At 42.5% G+C, this 21,283-nt stretch overlaps 1 protein-coding gene across 4 annotated transcripts in view; it reads right to left on the reverse strand.

The window, feature by feature from the left end:
- Window positions 1-4,161: 4,161 nt before the first annotated feature.
- Window positions 4,162-21,283, reverse strand: part of LDLRAD4 (low density lipoprotein receptor class A domain containing 4) — a 771,753-nt gene continuing 754,631 nt past the window's right edge. For all 4 annotated transcript variants that reach the window (XM_049900289.1, XM_049900288.1, XM_049900290.1 and 1 more), the window contains 2 exons: window positions 5,990-6,043; window positions 4,162-4,708 (listed from right to left, as the gene is read on the reverse strand). In XM_049900289.1, the coding sequence (XP_049756246.1) occupies window positions 4,253-4,708; window positions 5,990-6,043 (510 nt within the window). In that variant the 3' untranslated portion in view covers window positions 4,162-4,252. The remainder of the gene's footprint in view (window positions 4,709-5,989; window positions 6,044-21,283) is intronic.

The following is a 21,283-nucleotide window of genomic DNA, read 5'->3' on the forward strand; positions in this document are numbered from 1 at the left end:
AAGATGGTGTAGGACTGGGCAACATTTCACAGGGTCGCTGTGAGTCAGAGGCAACCTGACAGCACCTAAGAACAACAACCAAAGGTTGGGATGGCTGGCCTAGAGTTGCCTTCAGAGGTAAAAAGTAAAAAGGCTCATCTCCAAACATTGGCTGTACTTCTGGTTTTAATCACTTAGACAAGAAAAGCAAAAAGTTAACTGAAAACAAGTATCCTTCTGGAATGATATTGGGTCAGTGAGTTTTTTCCCCTCACACACTGTGGAGCTTTAGAGAATCTGACATAAAGGAATGGTATAGTAAAGGTGAACGTGGCAATCTAAGTAGCAAGGTTCAGTGGGCAAGCACCAGCACAGAGGCCTTGCGGGGAACTTGGCAGCCTGGAATTGAGGCAAGGACTAAGGGCAGCAGGCTCCTGGCTCCGCCTGAGCCATTTCATCTGAAAGACACGGTGCCTTCTAGTGGCTGATGGCACGATGGAACTTTTTTTTTTTTTTTTTTAGGGGAAGGGGCGGGAGGTAAGTTCTGTATCTCTGTGCTATAAACCAGTTTTGGCCTGGGGACATTGTTCACGGGCACTACAGTGGACTCTTCCTACAAAGGACCCTCCGAAAGAAGAACAATTGGATGGAAGACATAGGATCCCCTGTGAGAGATTACTGGTTCTGAGAGGAAGCCAAAGGTTTGACTGGATTCTTTTAGGATAGAGATGCTTTCTAAAAGGGCATACTTTTTGAGCCCTTCTCGTTCTTATAAAGATAAAATAAAGGCAAAATAAAGGCAAAGAAGTTCAAATGGAGATATTTAGAAGTTCAAAAGACATTCCTCTGTGTATCAAATTCTTATGTAGGTGTTCAAGAGGCTGCCCAGTTGTGCTGTTTGCCCCTATTTCCTCTCCCAGAAGTCTGAGTTTAGGTTAGTGAATGTAAGTATAGCCCTTGTGATAAATTCTTTGAGTTTGAAATATTCCTCTCTTCCATTTTGAAATTTTGTGGATTGTGTGTCCATGTGTGTATGCAGGGGTAGGGGAGGGAGGATAAAGGATATGCTTGCCAAGCTTCTTTAAAACTACATTTTGGTCAGGCACATGAAGAATAGATTGTTTTTGTTTTTTTTTAATGCATAGTGAAATTTCTTTTGCGGTAACGACTGCTTTAATGCCTGGAAAACACTAGGGTTTCTGAAAAAGTGAATATATGCTTGAAGGCAGTATTCTTATAGCCAGGGCTCAACATGCTTGGGTTTTATGGTGCCCAGGACAATAGACAGAAATCACAGAAGTATACCCAAGAGTGTTTAAATTTTCACCAACTCTTCTTTTGAATCATGCAATCCTTTGTTGCAACATTCTACTGAAAAATACTGAGATTATAAGCCTGTCATCAATTGCCTAAATCACTGGTTTCTGAACTGAACTCTAGGGTTCCATGAGCATGTGGGCTTCCTGAAGGAACAAGAGCCCCACTATGTCAGCTGCATCTTCACCATCACTACTCTTTTGACATCATGCCAGGGGAAGGGGGCACAACAACTGGCCAGCCACAGCCACAGCCTTTGAAAGAGCTACTCATCCAAACCATCTTTTCCCTGTGCCTAAGGGAATTTGTTAATTCAATTTATGACATTGGCTTTTAAACTAATTTGTGACAAAGGCCCAGCCTAAAAGATCTTTCAAATTCACCGTTAGTAAGTATGTGTCCTTAAATAACTACTTAAAGGGCAATTCTCCAGTGTTGCTGAATAGGAGGAGCCTCTTTTTCAAGGGGCAATTAAAGTCATTTCAGTTAAATAATTGTTTTGCCAATACTCTGGACATCTGAAAAACATTCATATACTTGCAAAGCTATTATGGAATTCAAAAGTGGAGATCATTTTTGTAACCGGTAAAAAAGTAAAGATGGTAAAACCATTTTGAGCTAGAGCTATAGAGTGCGTTCACCCACTTTACCAAAATTGCAGGCCAAGTTTGGAATCATGAAATCCTTAGCTAATCTCCTCACCTTTGCATCTGAAGGGACACCTGACCAATAATCCAACGCAAGTTCTCACCAGTAAGCTCCTGACCTAGACAAATATTTCCTGCTCTTCAACTGACAGACCTAGGCTAGGCTTTGTGTTGAGATGATTCTCAGCCTCCTTCAAGCAGAGGCAACCAGCTGCCAGATTAGGAGGTCTCAGGGGCAGTGGGAATGGTTGTCCCTGGGCCCAAGCCCAGGCTCCAGGGCTCTGCCCGGACAGCTTCTGTCCTCCCTGACCAGAAGTTCACGTGATTTCCTGCAGCAAGGAAGAATCCAGTCTTAGAATTCCCAGAGGCCTTCAAGGCCTCACACTTGCAAACAGATCTTTGAGCCTGAGCTAACAACTGCTGCCCATCTTTTTTTCTCTCTCCTTTTACTAGTTCTGTGGATTTAGTGTGTGGGATGGTTGAATCTAATGGAGATTCCAATCCTCAAAACAAAACACAGACAGCAGCCTACCCACCAAGATAAGCAGGAGAATCGAGCAGACTGGGATCAGGACCGGACTTCTAGTTCAAGACAGACTCTCCAGTCTGTGTCCCGAGGCCCACAGGCAGACATGGACAAACCTGTCCTGATTTAGCATTAAAACTGCACGGGTCAAAGCCCCATCGCTGTCTCAGGATGTGCAGAGTCGGAGTTCACCCTCCAAACAGCGTGCAGCCACTGCAGTCACCTGCTTCTCTGCAGCGGCACTTGCTGGGCTCACCAGCGGCGCCTTCGTGAAAGCCAGGTACTCAAGTCCATTGTGAGAACGCATGTGTGTGAATAGCCAGAATATTAAAACTAAGACTAGCATGATTTAAAATTAGTTTCCTAACTGCATTTTAAGTGCACGTTGTGATTTTTATCCTGTACTCTCAAAGTCATTACAACTGTCCATCCACCGTTTCGTAGCTGACTGCCCAGGAAAGGGCTAGGTCAGCTCCACTAGGAGTGGGGTTGCTTGGGCACACTGTACCCGGTGACAGCGCTGTGCTGCAGCCGGTAAGAACGCGCTCTTACCAGGACTAGCAGTGCGCTGCTCTTTTGTCAGTTCCCGGGGCTTTCTAAACGTGCAGAGCCCAGTGCCAGCCCTACCCACGTTACTATCTGCTCAGGGCAGCGCAGGCCCGGCTCCTCCTGCTAACCTTGCCGGTCTCCCAGTACTGATGTTAAATACTTAGGGAAGGAGAGAGAGAACAGGAATACACCGAGAAGTCACATAGTTCAATAGTATTAAAATTAACCACCTTGCATTTTAAACAATTTATTACATAAAATAATGTATCTAAAGATATTTCATGCTATAGTGGGAAAAAGTCTAAATTACTGAAGAAGCTGCACTGCCAGAGAGTGAGAGGCAGCATTGTATGATACTGATACATAAATTATACGTGTTGCATTTATTTTTAATAAAAAATGCAACCTATGACTAGCAGAGTAAATCAAATAACAAATCGGAAATGCTGGAATCTAGTATTCCCTATCTTCCAACCAAGAGTCTCCAAATGCTTCAATGATACACTACTATTTAGTGCAATTATGACAACAGCGATTTTCTTGATTTACATTCAGTTAGTATTCATTAGGCTGTATCCCTCCAGTATCTGTTCTTGCAAGGTGACAGGGAACACTCCAGAGTAGTCCTGGAGTTCTCCTCCACAGGTGAGAAGACACACAGAACTTCACGTAAGACAGCTCCCTCACACATGTATTTTAAATATCAAGACAAATTTAAAAAACACAATCACAACACAAATTAACTCCTTGCATTCATCTATGTCTCCACGTCATAGCTTGGCACACAAAACAGCAATTTTGATTCGTATTTTTCAAACAAAACTTCCACACTCTGGGAGAAAAAGCAAACTGGCCAGTTTTTCCCATGGTAACACATACCATTTTCTTCTTCATTCAGTTAATTATAAAACAGGCCATTCTGGCCTCATTTCTCTGCGAAGTCTTCTTTCAGAATTAAATAAATCAAATAGCTCTGTGGATTTTAACTCAGTATAGTTTAAAAGCACCCCTTCTCTGTTTTCCCCATGCCTATCCTTTACCAACCTCCCTTCCCCGTCCTCAAATAAACACTGTTCCCCGGACCAAATGGAAGTCAGTAATCTTCAATCTGTTTTGCATGCAATTCCCCTGGAAGGAATCAGAAGCGGAGCCCGCGCTGGCACGTTTGGTTTCACTCAGCGGCGGCTTTGGAACAACACCGCGCGCGGGCTGGCGGGGCCGGCGCCCAGGGCGGTCAGGCGAGGCCCTTGGGCTTCCCGTCCGCGCCCAAAGCGCACAGCTGCGTGGCGCAGGGGCCGCGGCCCACGACCTCGCTGTAGGCCGGAGGCGGGCCCTCGGCGTGCCCGTTGCTGCCGCAGGCCGCCGCGCTGACGCCCGAGTGGCAGCTCGGCGGGCACGGGCCTCCGCGGAACGGGGAGCAGGCCGCCAGGTCGCTGTCGAAGACTGTCCGGTTGGGCGGTGCGCGCACCGACTCGCGGTTGAGCTCGCGCTGCTGCTCGGGGTCACGCAGCTGCAGCGCGCACGGCCCCTGGTAGGGCGGCGGCTCCTCGCCGTCCGAGAGCGAGATGGTGGGCGGCAAGTCGATCTCGTGCCGTAGGTAGGGGAAGGTGGGCTGGAAGCGGCCGAAGCGCTCGCGTTGTGCGAAGACCGGCGCGGCGGAGCGGTCCCGGGGCCGCGGCGCGTACAGGATCTGCAAGGAGAGGGTGAGAGGCGTGAGGGCGGCCTGGGGACTGCCGGCCACCGCGTGTGGGCGTGGGGCCGGCGATCCCGGCTGTCGGCTCTCACATCCGGACGCGCCCCCGGCAAGAGAGGACAAGCCTGTTCCGGGAAACATCTCCTTCTCCTATTGCTCACTCCTGTCACCGTTCGCCTGGCCAGATCCCAGTTATTCGGGCAGTTGATAGTGGAGAATTGTAGCTGACAGAAGATGTGGGTTTAATGGGAGTTCTGATGTCTGTTATGCATGCATTTTCCAAGGGTTCCGAGAGACTGCAGTGTTAATTTAAAGCCCGCATTAAACAGAATTATACAGCGCGAACAGTACTGTGCAGGCGGCGCCAAGCTCAGCCTCTACTTCTAAAATCCAGAACAAATCACTTTGTTTTCTTTCTGGTTCCTAGACTTTTCCAGCTATTTGGATAAAAGTTTCACGTAGTTATTTTTTGTCACTGATATGAAAAATGCTTTGTATTCCAAAGTAAATACCATTGTAAATTTTTTTTTCCAAAAATGATTCCAGGTAAATACATTTCTTACAAAATCCTTTCATCTCTTCCACCATCCGAGCTTCTTCTAGAAGAAAGATCTTTTGTATATATATATAAATAGCCACTGGCTTCTACCATATTTTTAACTTAAAGGCAAAAATATATTTAAAATTCATATTATTAAACTGGGATATATGGAAACTAATCATGCTATGGTATTTATGGAGCCCTGGTGTCACAGTGGTTAAGAGCTATGATTACTAACTAAAAGGTTGCCAGTTCGAATCCACCAGCGGCTCCTTGGAAACCCTATGGGGCAGTTCTACTCTGTCCTGTAGGGTGGCTATGAATGGCAATCCACTCGCCAGTGACAGGTTTATGTATTTACAAACCATACTCTCACCTGTCAGACCATATTATGAGTAGCTTATGGGATCATTATAGATCAGTGATCCTCAAGCTGTTTTCTGTAAGGAGCTTTAGACTAGTAAAAAAATCCTTAGAAAATTCTGGGAAGTCCTCCCCACCCTTTAACCTAAGTTATAGGCATTTGCCTTAACTTAAATGTGCTGTTTCTTAATCTTTGCTGTAACACATTTAACCCTCCTACCAGTTTTGTGTAAATGATTTCTCTCCTCCTTCCTGTCCTCACTTGCAGCCTCCTGCCCCCTGCAGCCTGACATGTGGGTTCTGTAACCCTAGTGCTGCCCACACTGCAGGCTGAGAACCCTGCCAGCTCAGTCACCCTTGTCCAAGCCCCTCACCTCTGAGACACCCTGCCGGGACACGGAGCTATCCAAAGGCCACAGGCACCCTTCCTGCAGTGGCGAAGAGAAGGGGGCACAAGGGGAAAGAAACAACAGTAGAAGAGCATTAGTTTCATAAAGTAGCAGCACTCAGAAACATTAACCACAAGTTCTCGGAGCAAGGGATCCCATTATTCTTGCTCAAAACATGGAGCGAGAAAGATCAGGTCCTTTTTACACCTGACATCTAGATGGAAGAAACACTCAAAAGTTTAGATCCTGGGCATAATATATTTGAAACAGATGTGAAGTCAAACATCTTTTAGTCTGTACACTTTTGTGTTCAAAATACATTCAAAATGATCATCATTTTGGCATACAAACCATCTTCAGTCACTACATAGATGGAGGTTAATTTCTGGGCTAATGAAGCTCTATGTGCCCTCAATCACCTCTGCCAGCCTCCTCCTTTCTGGAGGCCTCCAGGCCCTTCTGGATTTCAGCCACGAGCTCAGCCGAGTTAAGCAGGGCAAGAAGAAAGGCTCTGCCCAGCCAGACTGGTTGTCTTTCCATTTCAAAATTGTATTTCCAAAGCCTGAACACGCTTTGGGCATCTTCTCGTGAATTTATTCTTTACTCTGTATATTCACAAGGAAGGTGTAACTTGAGATCTGGTTGCTTACTATCTTTTTTCAAACATATGGCCAGACTGACAAGGTGATAAGCAAACAGTGGGCATTATTAAGGGCCATTCCTAATACCATAAAATTGTTTTCAAAGCATTTCAATGTGTCCCTTTTTAACCCAAATTGTTGGTGATTACCAAGGCTCTGCTGGGCTGTAGCTAGAAGTCTGTTACTGTAATAGATAGAATACAATTTTTTTTCTTAGGGTGGGGGGGCACCTGCTGCCTGTATTTTGGATTTCCAGTGCAATACACTATGACCTGGGGCAGTCAACCCCCTGAGAGTCAGAAAATGCCCAGAAGTAGAGACCTAAGCAGTAAAACATCCTTAACTATTCAGATACAAAGTGAAGTCCTCTCCTGCTCTTTTGTGTGGGGGCCCCTCTGACAGCATCTTAGACCCAGCATTCTAATATAAACACCCCCTTTGCTGCTAAACAGGGTGTTCGTCTAATTCATACAGCCTGTTCCTGAAATACTCAGAGGACATCATGAAATCAGTAGCAAAAATATAAATGAAAGCAGCTGTGTTTAGAGGAAGTCTGGGCGTAAGGGTCTGACTATAAAAATCTGCAATGGAATATTACAGCTCTGGAATGGTGACAGTTAACCCAAGCATGATCACAGAGTGACAGACCCAGACTCACAACGGATCCACACAAAACAGCAGGAGAGGACTTCACTTTGTTCTAAAGAATAAGGATGTTTTACTGCCTAAGTCTACCGCTGTTTGCCACGTGCAGTGAACTCTGGAGGGACATTGCACATTTTCCTCTGAATGAGAACAGAAAAGAATCGCTATAGTTCTGGATTGTTGTACCTGCTCTCACACTGAAACATCATGAAAAGGTCATTCTTGGGTGTTCTAAGGTGCATAATCTTGCCTTTGCTCCTCTCCCTGTCATTCCATTGGACGCCTGGTGCCACCCCACCCTCTGGATGCAGTTGTTTCCATCGGTGGGGAGTGCTTTAACATCCTAGGTGTAACCTCCACTCCTGAGAGTCTGCACCAGTCAATAGCTGAAGTGACAGATTAAAATGCATTAAAAAAATGCATTACACAATGCTAAATGGCCAGAAGTCACACTGTCATGTGAGCCAGGAGTGCAGTAGCCCAGAATTAGGGGTCAGACATCTTCTGAAAATGGCAATAACCACCCCAATGGCTTTATTACCCTAAAAATTAGTAAAACTGGAAAAAATGCCCAAAAGAGATCCACGTGGAGCCTTGTGAATACTCAGTCTTCTATTTCACCAAATTCAAGCCAGCCTCCTTGCTATTAAGCCCGCTTGCACTTTCTGGTCCTCGTCTTAGCTTGGTGGCATCGGGCCACTCTGTCTCTGTTTCCAGCAACAGCATTCCCTCTTTGTTTGCTCCTAACTTCTCTGGCCATCCCTCCTGCTCCTTGGTGGGCGCCTCGTCCTCTACGTTTTGTTTAAATATTGGCTTCCTCAGAGTCCTGTCCCCAGCTCCTCTCACTGCGTGTTCTCCCCCGATACCTCACTCCCTCCAAGGCGTAAACGGCCACCTTACAGTGTGGTGTCCTTGTCTGTCTCCAGCCCAGCCATCTCCATGAGCTCACCCCACACATCCTGCAGTCTACTTAGTGCCTCCTCTTGGGTTCCTCTGGATTCCTAAAATTCAGCATGTCTGAAGCATAGCTCAGCAGCAGCTTCTCCTCAAGCCTCCAATTCCTTGTTCTGTTGCACCATCTTTCTCACCCAGCCCCTCCAGCCAGTCAGCTACCCACTCTCCCTCACCCGCCCCTTCTCAGTCCTGCCCTTTCCACCTCCAGAGCAGCTCTCTCCTCTCCCCACCCCTCCCCGCAGCCTCATTTGACTCCATTCTTGCTCTCTTCTGTGTCTCTCCACCAGCAGCCAGGGCGATCTTCCTGAAGGGCAAACCTGCACTTGTTACGCCCTTGACTAGAATCCTTTGTGGTTCCTCTGGGAAAAGTCAGACTTCTTGACTCAGTCCTCCAGAGTCAGCCCCCCTCAGACCTTACCTCACACCCACCCCCCACCCCAGGGCTTCCCTGGCTGGGTTCCTCCCACCTTCCTGGCATGCCTCCTCCCTGCGCATCCAGCGTTGCTCAGAGGTCACCTGCAAGTCTCTGAAGCCGGCCAGGCACCTGCCCCTGTACTGTCCAAGCAGCCCACCTCTTCCCTCGCCTTAGCTCTTACCACTGTGTGCAGGCATGCCTGTCTCTGGCCTGGCTCTCCAACCCACTGCAGTGTCCCTGACAGCAAGGATTTGAGTTCTCCCTGAGAGATTAACATCACCAATAATGAACAACTATTATTGTTAGTATTTTGTCATACTGGTTCATCTTTTTCTCTCTATATTTGATTTTTAAAAACTGTACGTATAATTTAGGTATACATGCTCCCTTGTATCGCACAATGAAAGCCATTAAAGGTAAAAATACAACCCACTGCATCCCTAGTCCTCTTTCTCCTCTCCCTGCCTCACAGAAAACCACCATGAGGAGTTTAGTATCTTTTCTGAGACTGTGTGTTTCTCAGTAAGCCATCTCTAGGGCCTGTAGGGTCGCTATGAGTCAGAATCGACTCAACAGTACTGGGTTCTGGTTTAGGGCCTATAGATCTTGGACATAGTAAGCATTCAATTTGTTTAGTAAGCAACCAAAGTACTTTCTTAAACAATTCCTGGTCAGAAACCTTTCTGTCACGACAGGATCCCTCAGCTTACAAAGCCCAGACGGAAGAACAGCCATGAGAGAAAACAGCACCTGAGTTCATGGGCTGCCTATGTCCTCCCTGCAGGGTGAGCGCTCCACCCCCTCCTGGGAAGGCTCAGGCAGGCCTATGAGAGAACCACCCGATGTCCTTTATCCAGTCCTCCAAGGACAATGATGGAAGTCAAGACATCTACTTTATCTGAAATCACCTACATACTTCTGATTTTGCTTATGACTGGGTGGAAATGGGCCAGAGAGAAAAATGGTCAGGCTGCCCTTGCCCAATTAAAAATCAGGAGTGGACCCAGCAGGCAGGTAACTTCCTTGGCTGCCATTCGCGAGGCTTTCTGACCATCAAGTGAGGAACTTTCTGAAACCAGGAGAAGAGCACCAGGGAGGAGGCACGGCAGCTTGGGGAGAAGCTCTTTTAAGCATAACTCTGCATCCTCACGAGATGCCTTATCTTCATGTCCCCTTCCCAGCCCTACTGCTGAGGCAGGGGACAACTGTTCTGTGCCTTTTGCTAGGGCCAAGAAGCACATTCTGCCTTGAGATTTCCACAGCCTAGAAACACAACCTGGAACAGGAAGAGCATTGGTCAAGGGTGAGGGCGACAGCTTTTCAAGAGGAACTCACTCTGTTTCCGCCCTGGCCAGTCACAGCCCCTGTGTGTATATATCCTGGGGATACCTGTTCCTTTTGCCTGGCTTTTATTTCTTGCAGCAATATTAAAAATCCAGAATGGAAGGAAATCAACCTCCAACCCCAACAGCCTAATACTTGAACAGTTGTCTTTTTTTTTTTCAAGTGCCTTTCATTTTTATATTAAGTGGATATTCTTGTAATTATAATGTAGCTAATATTTGGATTCTCTTTTTCATATAGTGTACTATATCTATATGTATATATAGTATGCCCTGGTGGGCCAGTGTTTAAAACCTTGGCTGCTAACCAAAAGGTCAGCAGTTGGAATCCACCAGCCGCTCCTTGGAAACCCTGTGGAGCAGTTATACTCTGTCCTGTAGGGCTGCTATGAGTTGGAATTGACTTGACAGCAACGGGTTTGGTTTTTTTTTTAATACCATCACTACTTCACTCTGCCATAGGTCACCATTACTATTTCAGTGACAGCGAAATAATTTATTCACTGACAATTGGGCTCCCCTCATCCGCACCCCACTCTGTATTCACTTCTTGTGGCCATTTACTCCTCAGCCTTTTCTGGCCACTCACTTCAGGCCTTTGACACATGAGCGCAGGAAAGTCTCCTTGTTAAAACTTAAGAGTTCTCCAGCGCAGGTGAAGCCACATGTTCTTGCTCTTCCTCAGTGAGGTGGCGATGTCCTCTAAATATGTGAGAGAGCACTTCCTCCAGGCACCCTGTGCTGCTTGAGGGGCTGCAGATAACCAAGTAGAAGGAGACTTGGCTGTTCTTGTGCAGACACTTCGGTTTCTTCATCTCTTACACGGCCAGCATTGACTCAGATGGCAGCATTTCTGGGTCCTCATTGAAGGATCCAGCAATGAAGGCTGTAACGTTCTTGGCTAATGCTTGTTTTGTTGTACTGTGTTATACTCAGAATAAACCGTGAAATAAAATAATATTCAAAAGGAATTCAGAGAATTGTAAAGATTAGGAGCACGTTTTTGTTAATAATTTTACACAGGCTTGTAAGAAAACCAATAAAAAGAAGGGACGTATTTGCCCCCCTGTTTATTCATGACTCCGTTATACATTCACTGGATGTGTCCTTGCAGGGATTCTCCATCCTGTTCCCACTGCCACACGTGGGACGATGTGGATGCAGATGTGCCAGCTACTCGAGCCACACACTCCCGTGGGGTGGGCAGCGGGGGTGGGGTGGGGGAGCTGTACAAATGCCAGGGTATGATCCATAACGCCAACCCCGTTTCACTCAAGAAAGTATTCTGGACTGCAAGTGAGGCAGGGTGACGTTACCCTAGAGATCCCTTTGAATCGGCTCTAATTTATTTTTTTGTGCTTTAAGTCGAAGTTTACAATTCAGGTCAGTTTCTCATACAAAAACTTATACACACATTGTTGTATGATCCTAGTTGCTCCCCCTATAATGTGACAGCACACTCCTCCTTTCCACCCTGTATTTCCCATGTCCATTCAGCGAGCTCCTGTCCCTTTCGGCCTTCTTATATCGCCTCTGGACAGGAGCTGCCCATTTAGTCTCAAGTAAAAAAAAAAAAAAAAAATTTTTTTTTTTTATTTACTTGAGCCAAGAAGCATACTCTTCACCAGTATCATTTTATGTCTTACAGTACAGTCTAACCTTTGTCTGAAGAGTTGGCTTCCGGAATGGTTTTAGTTCTGGGCTAACAGAGAGTGCGGGGGACATGTCTTCTGGGGTCCCTCCAGTCTCAGTCAGACCATAACGTCTGGTCTTTTTTATTAGAATTTGAGTTCTGCACCCCACTTTTCTCCTGCTCCATCAGGGACTCTCTGTTGTGTTCCCTGTCAGGGTGGTCATTGGTGGTAGCTGGGTACCAACTAGTTCTTCTGGTCTCAGCCTGCTGGAGTCTCTGGTTCGTGTGGCCCTTTCTGTCTCTTGGGCTCATACTTGCCTTGTGTTTTTGGTGTTCTTCATTCTCCCTTGCTCCAGATGGGCTGGGACCAATTGATGCATCTTACGCGGCCACTTGCCAGGTTTTTAAGACCCCAGATGCCACTCACCAAAGTGGGATGCAGAATATTTTCTTAATAAACTTTGTTATGCCAGTTGACCTAGATGTCCCCTGAAACCATGGTCCCCAGACCCCCACCCCTGCTACTCTGTCCCTCAAAGAGTTTGGCTGTATTCAGGAAACTTCTTAGCTTTTGCTGACTTCCCCTGTATTGTGTGTTGTCCTTCCCTTCACTTAAAATAATTCTTGTCTACTATCTGGTTAGTGAATACCCCTCTCCCTCCCTCGTAGCCATCAAAGAAGGTTTTCTTCTGTTTAAATCTTTTCCTGAGTTCTTATAATAGCGGTCTCATACAATATTTGTTCTTTCGTGACTGACTTAGCATAATACCTTCCAGATTCATTGAAGTTATGAGATATTTTGAAGATTCATTGGTGTTCTATATTGTTGCTGAGTATTCCATTGTGTGAATATACCATAATTTGTTTATCCATTCACCCGTTGATGGGCACCTAGGTTGTTTCCATATTTTGCTGTTGTGAGCATTGCTGCAATGAACATAGGTGTGCGTATATCTATTCATGTGAGGGCTCTTATTTCTCTAGGGTATATTCCAAGGAGTGAGATTGCTGGATCGTATGATACTTCTAATTCTAGTTTTTTAAGGAAGCGCCAAATGGATTTCCAAAGTGATTGTACCATTTTACATTCCCACCAGCAGTGTATAAGAGTTCCAGGCTCTCCACAACCTCTCCAACATTTATTATTTTGTGTCTTTTGGATTAATGCTGGCATTATTGGAGTGAGATGGTATCTCGTTGAAGTTTTGACTTGCATTTCTGTAATGGCTAATCTAATGATCATGAGCATTTCCTCATGCATCTGGTAGCTGCCCGAATGTCTTCTTTGGTGAAGTGCCTGTTCATATCCTTTGCCCATTTTTTAATTGGATTATTTGTCTTTTCGTTGTTGAGGTTTTGCGGTATCTTGTAGATTTTAGAGATTAGACGCTTATCAGATTTGTCATAGCCGAATTTTTTTTTCCCAGTCTTTAGGATGTCTTTTTACTCTTTTGGTGAAGTCTTTGGATGAGCATAAGTGTTTGATTTTTAGGAGCTCCCAGTTATCTAGTTTCTCTTCTGGTGTTTGTGCATTGTTAGTAATGTTTTATATACTGTTTATGCCAAGTATGAGGGCTCCTAGCATTGTCCCTGTTTTTTCTTCCATGATCTTTATTGTTTTAGATATTATATTTATGCTTTTGATTCATTTTGAGTTAGTTTTTGTGCATGGTATGAGGTATGGGTCTTGTTTCATTTTTTTGCAGATGGATATCCAGTTGCCAGCACCATTTGTTAAAGAGACTGACTTTTCCTCAATTAACAGACTCTGGGCCTTTGTCAAATATCAGCTGCTCATAGGTGGATGAATTTATGTCTGGATTCTCAATTCTGTTCCATTGGTCTATGTGTCTGTTGTTGTACCAGTAACAGGCTGTTTTGACTACCGCGGAGGTATAATTAATTCTAAAATCAGGCAGTGTGAGGCCTCCTACTTTGTTCTTCTTCAGCAATGCTTTACTTATGTGGGGCCTCTTCCCTTTCGATATGAAGTTGGTGATTTGTTTCTCCATCTCATTAAAAAATGCCATTGGAATCTGGATTGGGACTGCATTTTATCTATAGATCGCTTTGGGTAGAATAGACATTTTTACAATGTTGAGTCTTCCTATCCATGAGCAAGGTATGTTTTTCCACTTATGTAGGTCTCTTTTGGTTTTTTGCAGTAGTGTCTTGTAGTTTTCTTTGTATAGGTCTTTTATGTCTCTGGTTAGATTTATTCCTAAGTATTTTTTCTTCTTGGGGCTACTGTAAATGGTGTTGATTTTGTGATTTTGATATGTTGTTGAATTCTATTGGTTAGAATTTTGTTGAGAATATTTTTATCTAAGTTCATGAGGGATATAGGTGTGTAATTTTCTTTTTTTGTAGTGTCTTTACCTGGTTTTCTATCAGGGTTATGCTGGCTTCATAGAATGAGTTTGGGAGTATTCCATCCTTTGCTCTGCTCTGAAAGACCTTTAGTGGTAGCGGTGTTAAACTTTTCTCTGAAAGTTTGGTAGAATTCTCCAATGAAGCCATCAGGGCCAGAGATTTTTTTGGTTGGGAGTTTTTAATTACCTTTTCAATCTCTTCTTTTGTTATAGGTTTATTTTATAGGTTCTGAAATTTATTAAAGTGTAATTTTTCATAGTATTCTGTTATAATTCTTTTAATTTCATTTGGGTCTGTTGTGATATCGCCCATCTTACTTCTTGTTCAGGTTATTTGCTTCATCTCCTGTTTTTCTTTTGTCAGTTTGGCTGGTGGTTTATTGATTGTGTTGGTCTTTTCAAAGAACCAGCTTTTGGTCTTGTTAACTCTTTCAATTGGTTTTCTATTCTCTATTTCATTTAATTCTGCTCTAATTTTTATTATTTGTTTTCTTCTGGTGCCTGAGGATGTCTTTTGCTGCTCTCTTTCTGCTTGTTCGAGTTGTAGGGTTAATGCTTTGATTTTGCCCCTTTCTTCTTTTTGGATGTGTGCATTTATTGCTATATATTGATCCGTGAGTTTTGCTTTTGCTGTGTCCCAAAGGTTCTGTAGGATGTGTTTTCATTCTCATTTGATTCTGTGAATTTCTTTATTCTGTCCCTAATTTCTTCTATAATCCAGTAGTTTTTGAGCAAGGTGTTGTTCAAGTTCCATGTGTATGATTTTTTTTTTCCCCTTTCTTTTCCTGTTATTGATTTCTAATTTTATGGCTCTATGGTCAGAAAACATGCTTTGGATTCTGTTAAGGCTTCCATTATGGCCTAATATGTGCTCTATTCTGGAGGATGGTCCATTGCGTATTGGAAAAGAAAGCATACTTGGCTGCTGTTGGGTGGGGTGTTCTGTATATGTCTATTAGGTCAAGTTCCTTGATTGTGGCATTTAGCTCTTCCATGTCTTTATTGAGCTTCTTTCTGGATGTTCTGTCCTTCACTGAAAGTGGTGTGTTAAAGTCTCCTAGTATTATTGTGTAGCTGTCTATCTCTCTTTTCAATGCTGTTAGAGTTTGTTTTACGTATTTTGGAGCCCTGTTGTTGGGTGCGTAAATATTTAATATGATTGTGCCCTCCTTTAATCATTATATACTGTCCTTCCTTATCCTTTGTGGTAGATTTTATTTTAAATTTCTATTTTGCCAGAAATTAATATTGCCACTCCTGCTCTTTTTTGATTGTTGTTTGCCTGATATATTTTTTTCCACCCTTTGAGTTTTCGTTTGTGTCTAAGGTGTCTCTCTTGTAGGCAGCATATAGACAGATCCTGTTTTTGTTTTTTTTAATCCATTCTGCCACTGTCTCTCTTTTTTTGGTGCATTTAGTCCATTTACATTCAGCGTAATTATTGATTGGTATGTTAGTGCTGTCATTCTGATGTCTTTTTGTGTGTGTTGTTGACAGTTTCTTTATTCCACTTAATTTTCTTTTCATCTTTTTTATTGCTATTGATTTTGAATTTGCTGAGTCTTTATGTTTTTCTTGTTTTTTTTATTTTGATGTGTAGGATTGTTAGTTTCCTTTGTGGTTACCTTAATATCTACCCCATTTTCCTACTTTAAAGCAATCTTTTATTTCTTTATATTGCCTTGACTTCCTCTCCATATGAAAGATCTATGACTAGATTTTTTAGTCCCTCTTTTTTGATTTAATGTTTTCATCTTTTACATAATGACATCTTTGTTTCCCTATTTTCAGTGTTTTAGCTTTGATGTATTTTTGTGATTTTCCATTCTGGGTTGATATCTGGTTGCTCTGTCCTGTATTCTAGTCTTGGGTTGTTATCTGATGTTATTGATTTTCTACCCAGAGGACTCTTTTAGTATTTTTTATAATTTTGGTTTGTTTTTGCAAATTCCCTAAACTTCTGTTTATCTGGAAATGTCCTAATTTTGCCATCATATTTGAGAGAGAGTTTTGCTGGGTATGTAATTCTTGGCTGGCAATTTTTTTTCCTTCAAGGCTTTATACGTGTCATCCCGTTGCGTTCTTGCCTGCATGGTTTCTGCTGAGTAGTCAGAGTTTAGTCTTACTGACTCTCCTTTATAGATGACTTTTCATTTATCCCTAGCCACTCTTAAAATTGTCTGTTTATCTTTGGTTTTGGTGAGTTTGATTATGTCTTGATGACTTTCTTTTGGGATCTACCTTGTGTGGGGTTCGATGAGCATTTTGGATAGATATCTCTCATCTTTCATGATATCAGGGAAGTTTTCTGCCAACTACTCTTCAACAATTCTCTCTGTATTTTCTGTTATCCCCCTGTTCTGGTACTCCAATCACTCTTAGATTATTCCCCTTGATAGAATCCCACATAATTATTAGGATTTCTTTATATTTTTAAATTCTTTTATCTGATTTTTCCTCAAATATGTTGGTGTCAAGTGCTTTATCTTCAATCACACTAATTCTGACTTGCATTCCCTCAATTCTGCTCCTCTGACTTTCTGTTGAGTTGTCTAACTCTGAAATTTTACAGTTAATCTTCTGGATTTCTGTTTGCTCTCTCTCTATGGATTCTTGCAGGCTGTTAAATTTGTCATGCTTTTCTCTAATCTTCTTGAGTTCCTCTATTGCTTTGTGTGTGTATTCCTTGGCTTATTCTGCCTTTTGCCTGATCTTCCTGATCTCTTGAAGAGATCCGTATATTAATCTTTTTTATTCTACCTCCTGTAATTCCAAGAAATTATCTTCATCTGGATGATTTCTTGATTCTTTGTTTTGGGTGCTTGCTGAAGCCATCATGGTTTGTCTCTTTATGTGATTTTATATTGACTGTTGTCTCTGAGCCATCAATAAGTTATTGTATTTATTTATTTTATGTTTGCTTACTGTGTCCTAGCTTCTTGTTTTGTTTTGTTTTGTTTTGATGTGCTCAAATAGGCTGCTCATGTGAGCTAGGTTGATTATTGGCACCTTTGAAGCTCTAACGTCCTGTCACCAGGTGGTTAGAGTTGTTACTAGGTATGTAAGCCCAGGAGTCCATTTACTTTCCTTGTATGGATTCAGCTCAGAGGTACAGGTAGTCAGTCACCGAGTGTGTGGCGCAGGTTCTTACCTACAGTCCTAGATGAGCAGGGGTAATTGGTGTAGCACAGGTATCTGGCTGCAATAGGGGGGTCACACTCTGAGCAAGGCTGACAGCTGCCCCTGAGTGTCTGTGAGGAAAGTGTGTTCCTGTTCCCTACAGCACGTAGGTGGGTGGATTTTGCAGCCTGCCTATGGGCACCTAATGATGCTGGCTGTAAGGACTGGGAGGCAATACTTATTCTTCGACCCGTGTTGTGTGTGGCTAGGTGGCATGGATGGAGCCACCAGTTCTTAGGCCCCTGATGTGTGTAGGTGAGGCCCCTGCTTGTGGTGTCAAACACAGGAGCTTGCCTTTCCACCATATAGCTGATACAGTTGAGGTCAGACTTTAGGTGTATACCCTGTTGTACTGTGCTAATGAGGGCCTAAGCTGTTGTAATGGGCCCACACAGGTCTATGCAGGGGTAAAAGGAATTCAAAATCCATGGACCCCTTACGCATAACAACGATTGTGAGCATGGCAAAGGACTGGGCAGTGTTTCGTTCTATAGTACATAGGGTTGCTATGAGTCAGAACTGACTCGACAACACCTAACAACAACATGATGTTGATTAGATGGGATTAGTGGCAGTTAAGTTAATGAGGCAGGACTCAATCTTCAAGATTAGGTTGTGTCTTAAATCAATCTTTTTTGAGATATGAAAGAGAGACAGGGGCACATTACACCACCAAGAAAGAAGCTCCAGGAGTACAGCGTGTCCTTTGGACCCGGGGTTCCTGCACTGAGAAGCTCCTTGATGAGGGGAAAATTGATGCCAAGGACATTTGTCCACAGCCAACAGAGACAGGAAGAATTCCCCTGGAGCTGGTGTCCTGAATTCTGACTTCTAGCCTCCTAGACTGTGACAGAATAAATTTCACTTTGTGAAAGCCACCCATTTGTGGGTTTTCTGTTATAGGAGCACTAGATAACTAAGAGAGCAGCCCAGCACTTGGCCCCTGCACCACCAGGGCTCCTTGGAGATTTTTAAAAAAATATTTTTTTAAGAAAGGATAAATAAAGCAGACATTGATGAGGGTTAAAATAAGAAAAATGCTGTCTTAATACACTTATCAGAAATTTGGTGGATCCCCAACACAAAAGAACCAACATAAAAGAACCATAAACGAGCTCTGTCTATTGTAGAGGAATTTTAAAAAGCCAAAAGATAAAAATTACAATGAAAAAACCCACCCCAAATAGGAAAAGATCATATGAATATCAATGAATTGGTCCTGTTGAGCTGAGATTTTGAGTTAAAAAGAAAACAAAATAAAAAACCAGTTGATAAAACCTTAAAGGGCTAAGCTTAAAAAAAAAAAAAAAAATTTTTTTTTTTTCCAAGCTTAGATTGGAAAAATGGTACAAGGTAGAAGATCGAATGAAGATTTAGAATATTTTAACAAACTTTATTTAAACAATAATTAAGTTTTGTGGTATATAGACAATAAAAACAGTTTTAAGATCTTTAGATAATTTACTGATATTAAATTGAGTTAATACATATTAATATCATTTAAGTTTATATACTTTTGCTTTTTATGCCATAGAGGAGATATTTGGGACTGCTAATAAATGTGTTTATTTTTGACACTTAAAATGTAACAAAGACAGAAAGTTTAAAAGATTTATTAAAAGAGAATTTATTTGATGTGATCAAAGTTTTATCTGTTGTGGTCAAGGTTTATCTGTTGTGGCTAAAGTTTGACGGATTAATTTATGAAATTTAAGAAGTTTAGTAACAAAGGAAACCCTGGTGGTATAGTGGTTAAGAGCTACATCTGCTAACCAAAAGATCAGGCTAAAATGTTGATGTACATCAATTCTGCTCATTTCTGCAATGTGATTGATAGAAACTTCACTTTTAAGATCCTGGTGAAGAACCAGCTGGTATCCAGTAGAAAAACAGCACTGTGAGTTTAAGGAGCCTGCCATGGCCACCATCTAGGAGTCTGACTAAGTCCAGGTCTGGATCATCAATGTGTTATCTCCAATCTCTGATCAAAAGGAGGGAGTGACTTAGGAGTTAAAATTGGAACCATTATTCCTGGTCCTTGTGTATAAAGAATGTGACCCAGCTGGAGCGACAAGGACTCACAAAGACCCATCAACTCGGCCCTGAGGTATAAAAATAAATAGTTAGGACAACCTTGGAAAACATCTTTTAGGAAAACTTTCACATAAACAATTAGGGCACAAAAGACCCATGTATTTTCCACGCTTATCTTTTCCTATTAGCATTTAGTAAATAGTAAGATTTGTTGGACCAGTGAAGACCCTCCTGACTGTCGTTATTGAAACTTGTACCAATGATTATTAAGAAATATGATTCAAAATGTAGAATCATGGTGATTTAGCAGTTTTTAGCTAATCTGTGGAAAGGTGAAACTTTTACTAATTTTACCCATTTGTAATGTCAATATGTACTGATGATTCTGTAACACTCTTCAGACTCGGGCAGCATGGCCCTGGCAGCATGCTTGTCTGTTTCCCACTTTTGCCTCTTGGAACAGAAGCTGAATAAAATCTTTCTTCTTGCTTTACTTTGTGGTGATTTTACTCTAGGACAGTACACTGTGTATAAGTACAGTTTTGTGAAACTTCTGTTTTATTTGTGTGCGTATTCTTATTTGTGATGTTAAAATGTGCTTCTTAATGTTCTTTATGGTCAAAAACAGTTTGAGGGCTTTTGATGTAAGCCAGTTAGCTCTCATGTTAGATAGGGCCTCCTCCCAGGGAATGAATATGTTATATGGCTTCAAATATCTGGAAGTCCATTCTCCTCTCTGTCCCAGGATAAGCATTTTAAAGCATTAAAGAACTGGTCCTTGAATGTAGAGCCACTCATTTATCTTCTGATGAAATCAATATTCTCTTTTTTCATGCAATCTCTCCACTATCAAAATTTTAGTATTACTGTCTTTTCTACTCTAGATGGCAGCAACACCTTGGATGTAAAGGCAGTATCTCTAGATGGCAATTACTGTTTTCTCCAGCACTTCCCCCTTTATTTCACCTTGGGAATTCATCATCAGACTTTTCTCAAGACTTTTCCAACGCGACTCAACTAGCACATGTCCCTTAAGAGAAAAGACAAGTCATCCAAAGAGTGTCTGTTGGGAAGAAAAGAAAGGAAATCCTTTATATTTCCAGAAAATACAGTGGATCAGGGAAGCTCTATAGGTGGAGTTTACGGCAGGGAAATGGAGCCATGAGGGAAAGTCGTAGAGGAAAATGACCATGGAGATAAACCGAGCAGAGGAGCTGCACCCAGGCACCCTCCACTGTCCTGGGTGCTGAAGAAAGGGAGCAGTTAGCTGCACAGAGAAGCTACCCTGGGAAACACGAAGACTGGGTAACATACTGCACACTATCAGCTTAGGCAGTCATATCAGAGTCCAACACAGAGCCAGGATCCAGCCACCCTCCTTGGCATATCTTTGCAGCCCTGTGATGCCCCCCCAACAAAGGGAGCCCAAAATTAGAATAAATTAAGAGATTTTATTTTCCAGAACACACACCCTATAGATTTTCAAGGAATAAGTTAAAAACAAACATTACCATTAGAATTTAAAAAGTTACTACACATGTTTATAAAATTTTTCAAACATTTTATCTAAAAATCTGATTTTAGCACATCTTTGCCACAATATAGGCCATTCAATGAGTTCAAATGAGTTACCTTGGGAGGCTGCACATGCTCCAAATATTGGAATTGCCTTCAGATAAGCTTATTGTGAGCAGAGGACACAATACATGAATGAATCCTTACCATAAAACTTTCAACAAAACAGATCAAGACCCCTCATCTGCCTTCATCAATTCCAGCTCCTTCACCAGAGGCAGCCCTCAGTTTGCTGTGATCCTTCCGGACCTTTCTCTACAGCATCAGTTGGTAATTTGCACATCAGTCCCACTGATTGAGTCACACTTGGCTTTGCACCAAAACATTATCATTTAGCTTGATTACTCACATAATTCATAAGACTTAACTCTAAATGGATTTTTGGCTGGTATCAGAAATCAAATCCATCCTATTTACAACAAATAAGTAAAAGGAAGGCTGGCCATCATTGAGAACTAAAAAGAAATTTATCTTGAGAAATTTCATA

Source organism: Elephas maximus, chromosome 11 (genome assembly GCF_024166365.1).
Source record: "Elephas maximus indicus isolate mEleMax1 chromosome 11, mEleMax1 primary haplotype, whole genome shotgun sequence".
Taxonomy (NCBI): Eukaryota; Metazoa; Chordata; class Mammalia; order Proboscidea; family Elephantidae; genus Elephas; species Elephas maximus.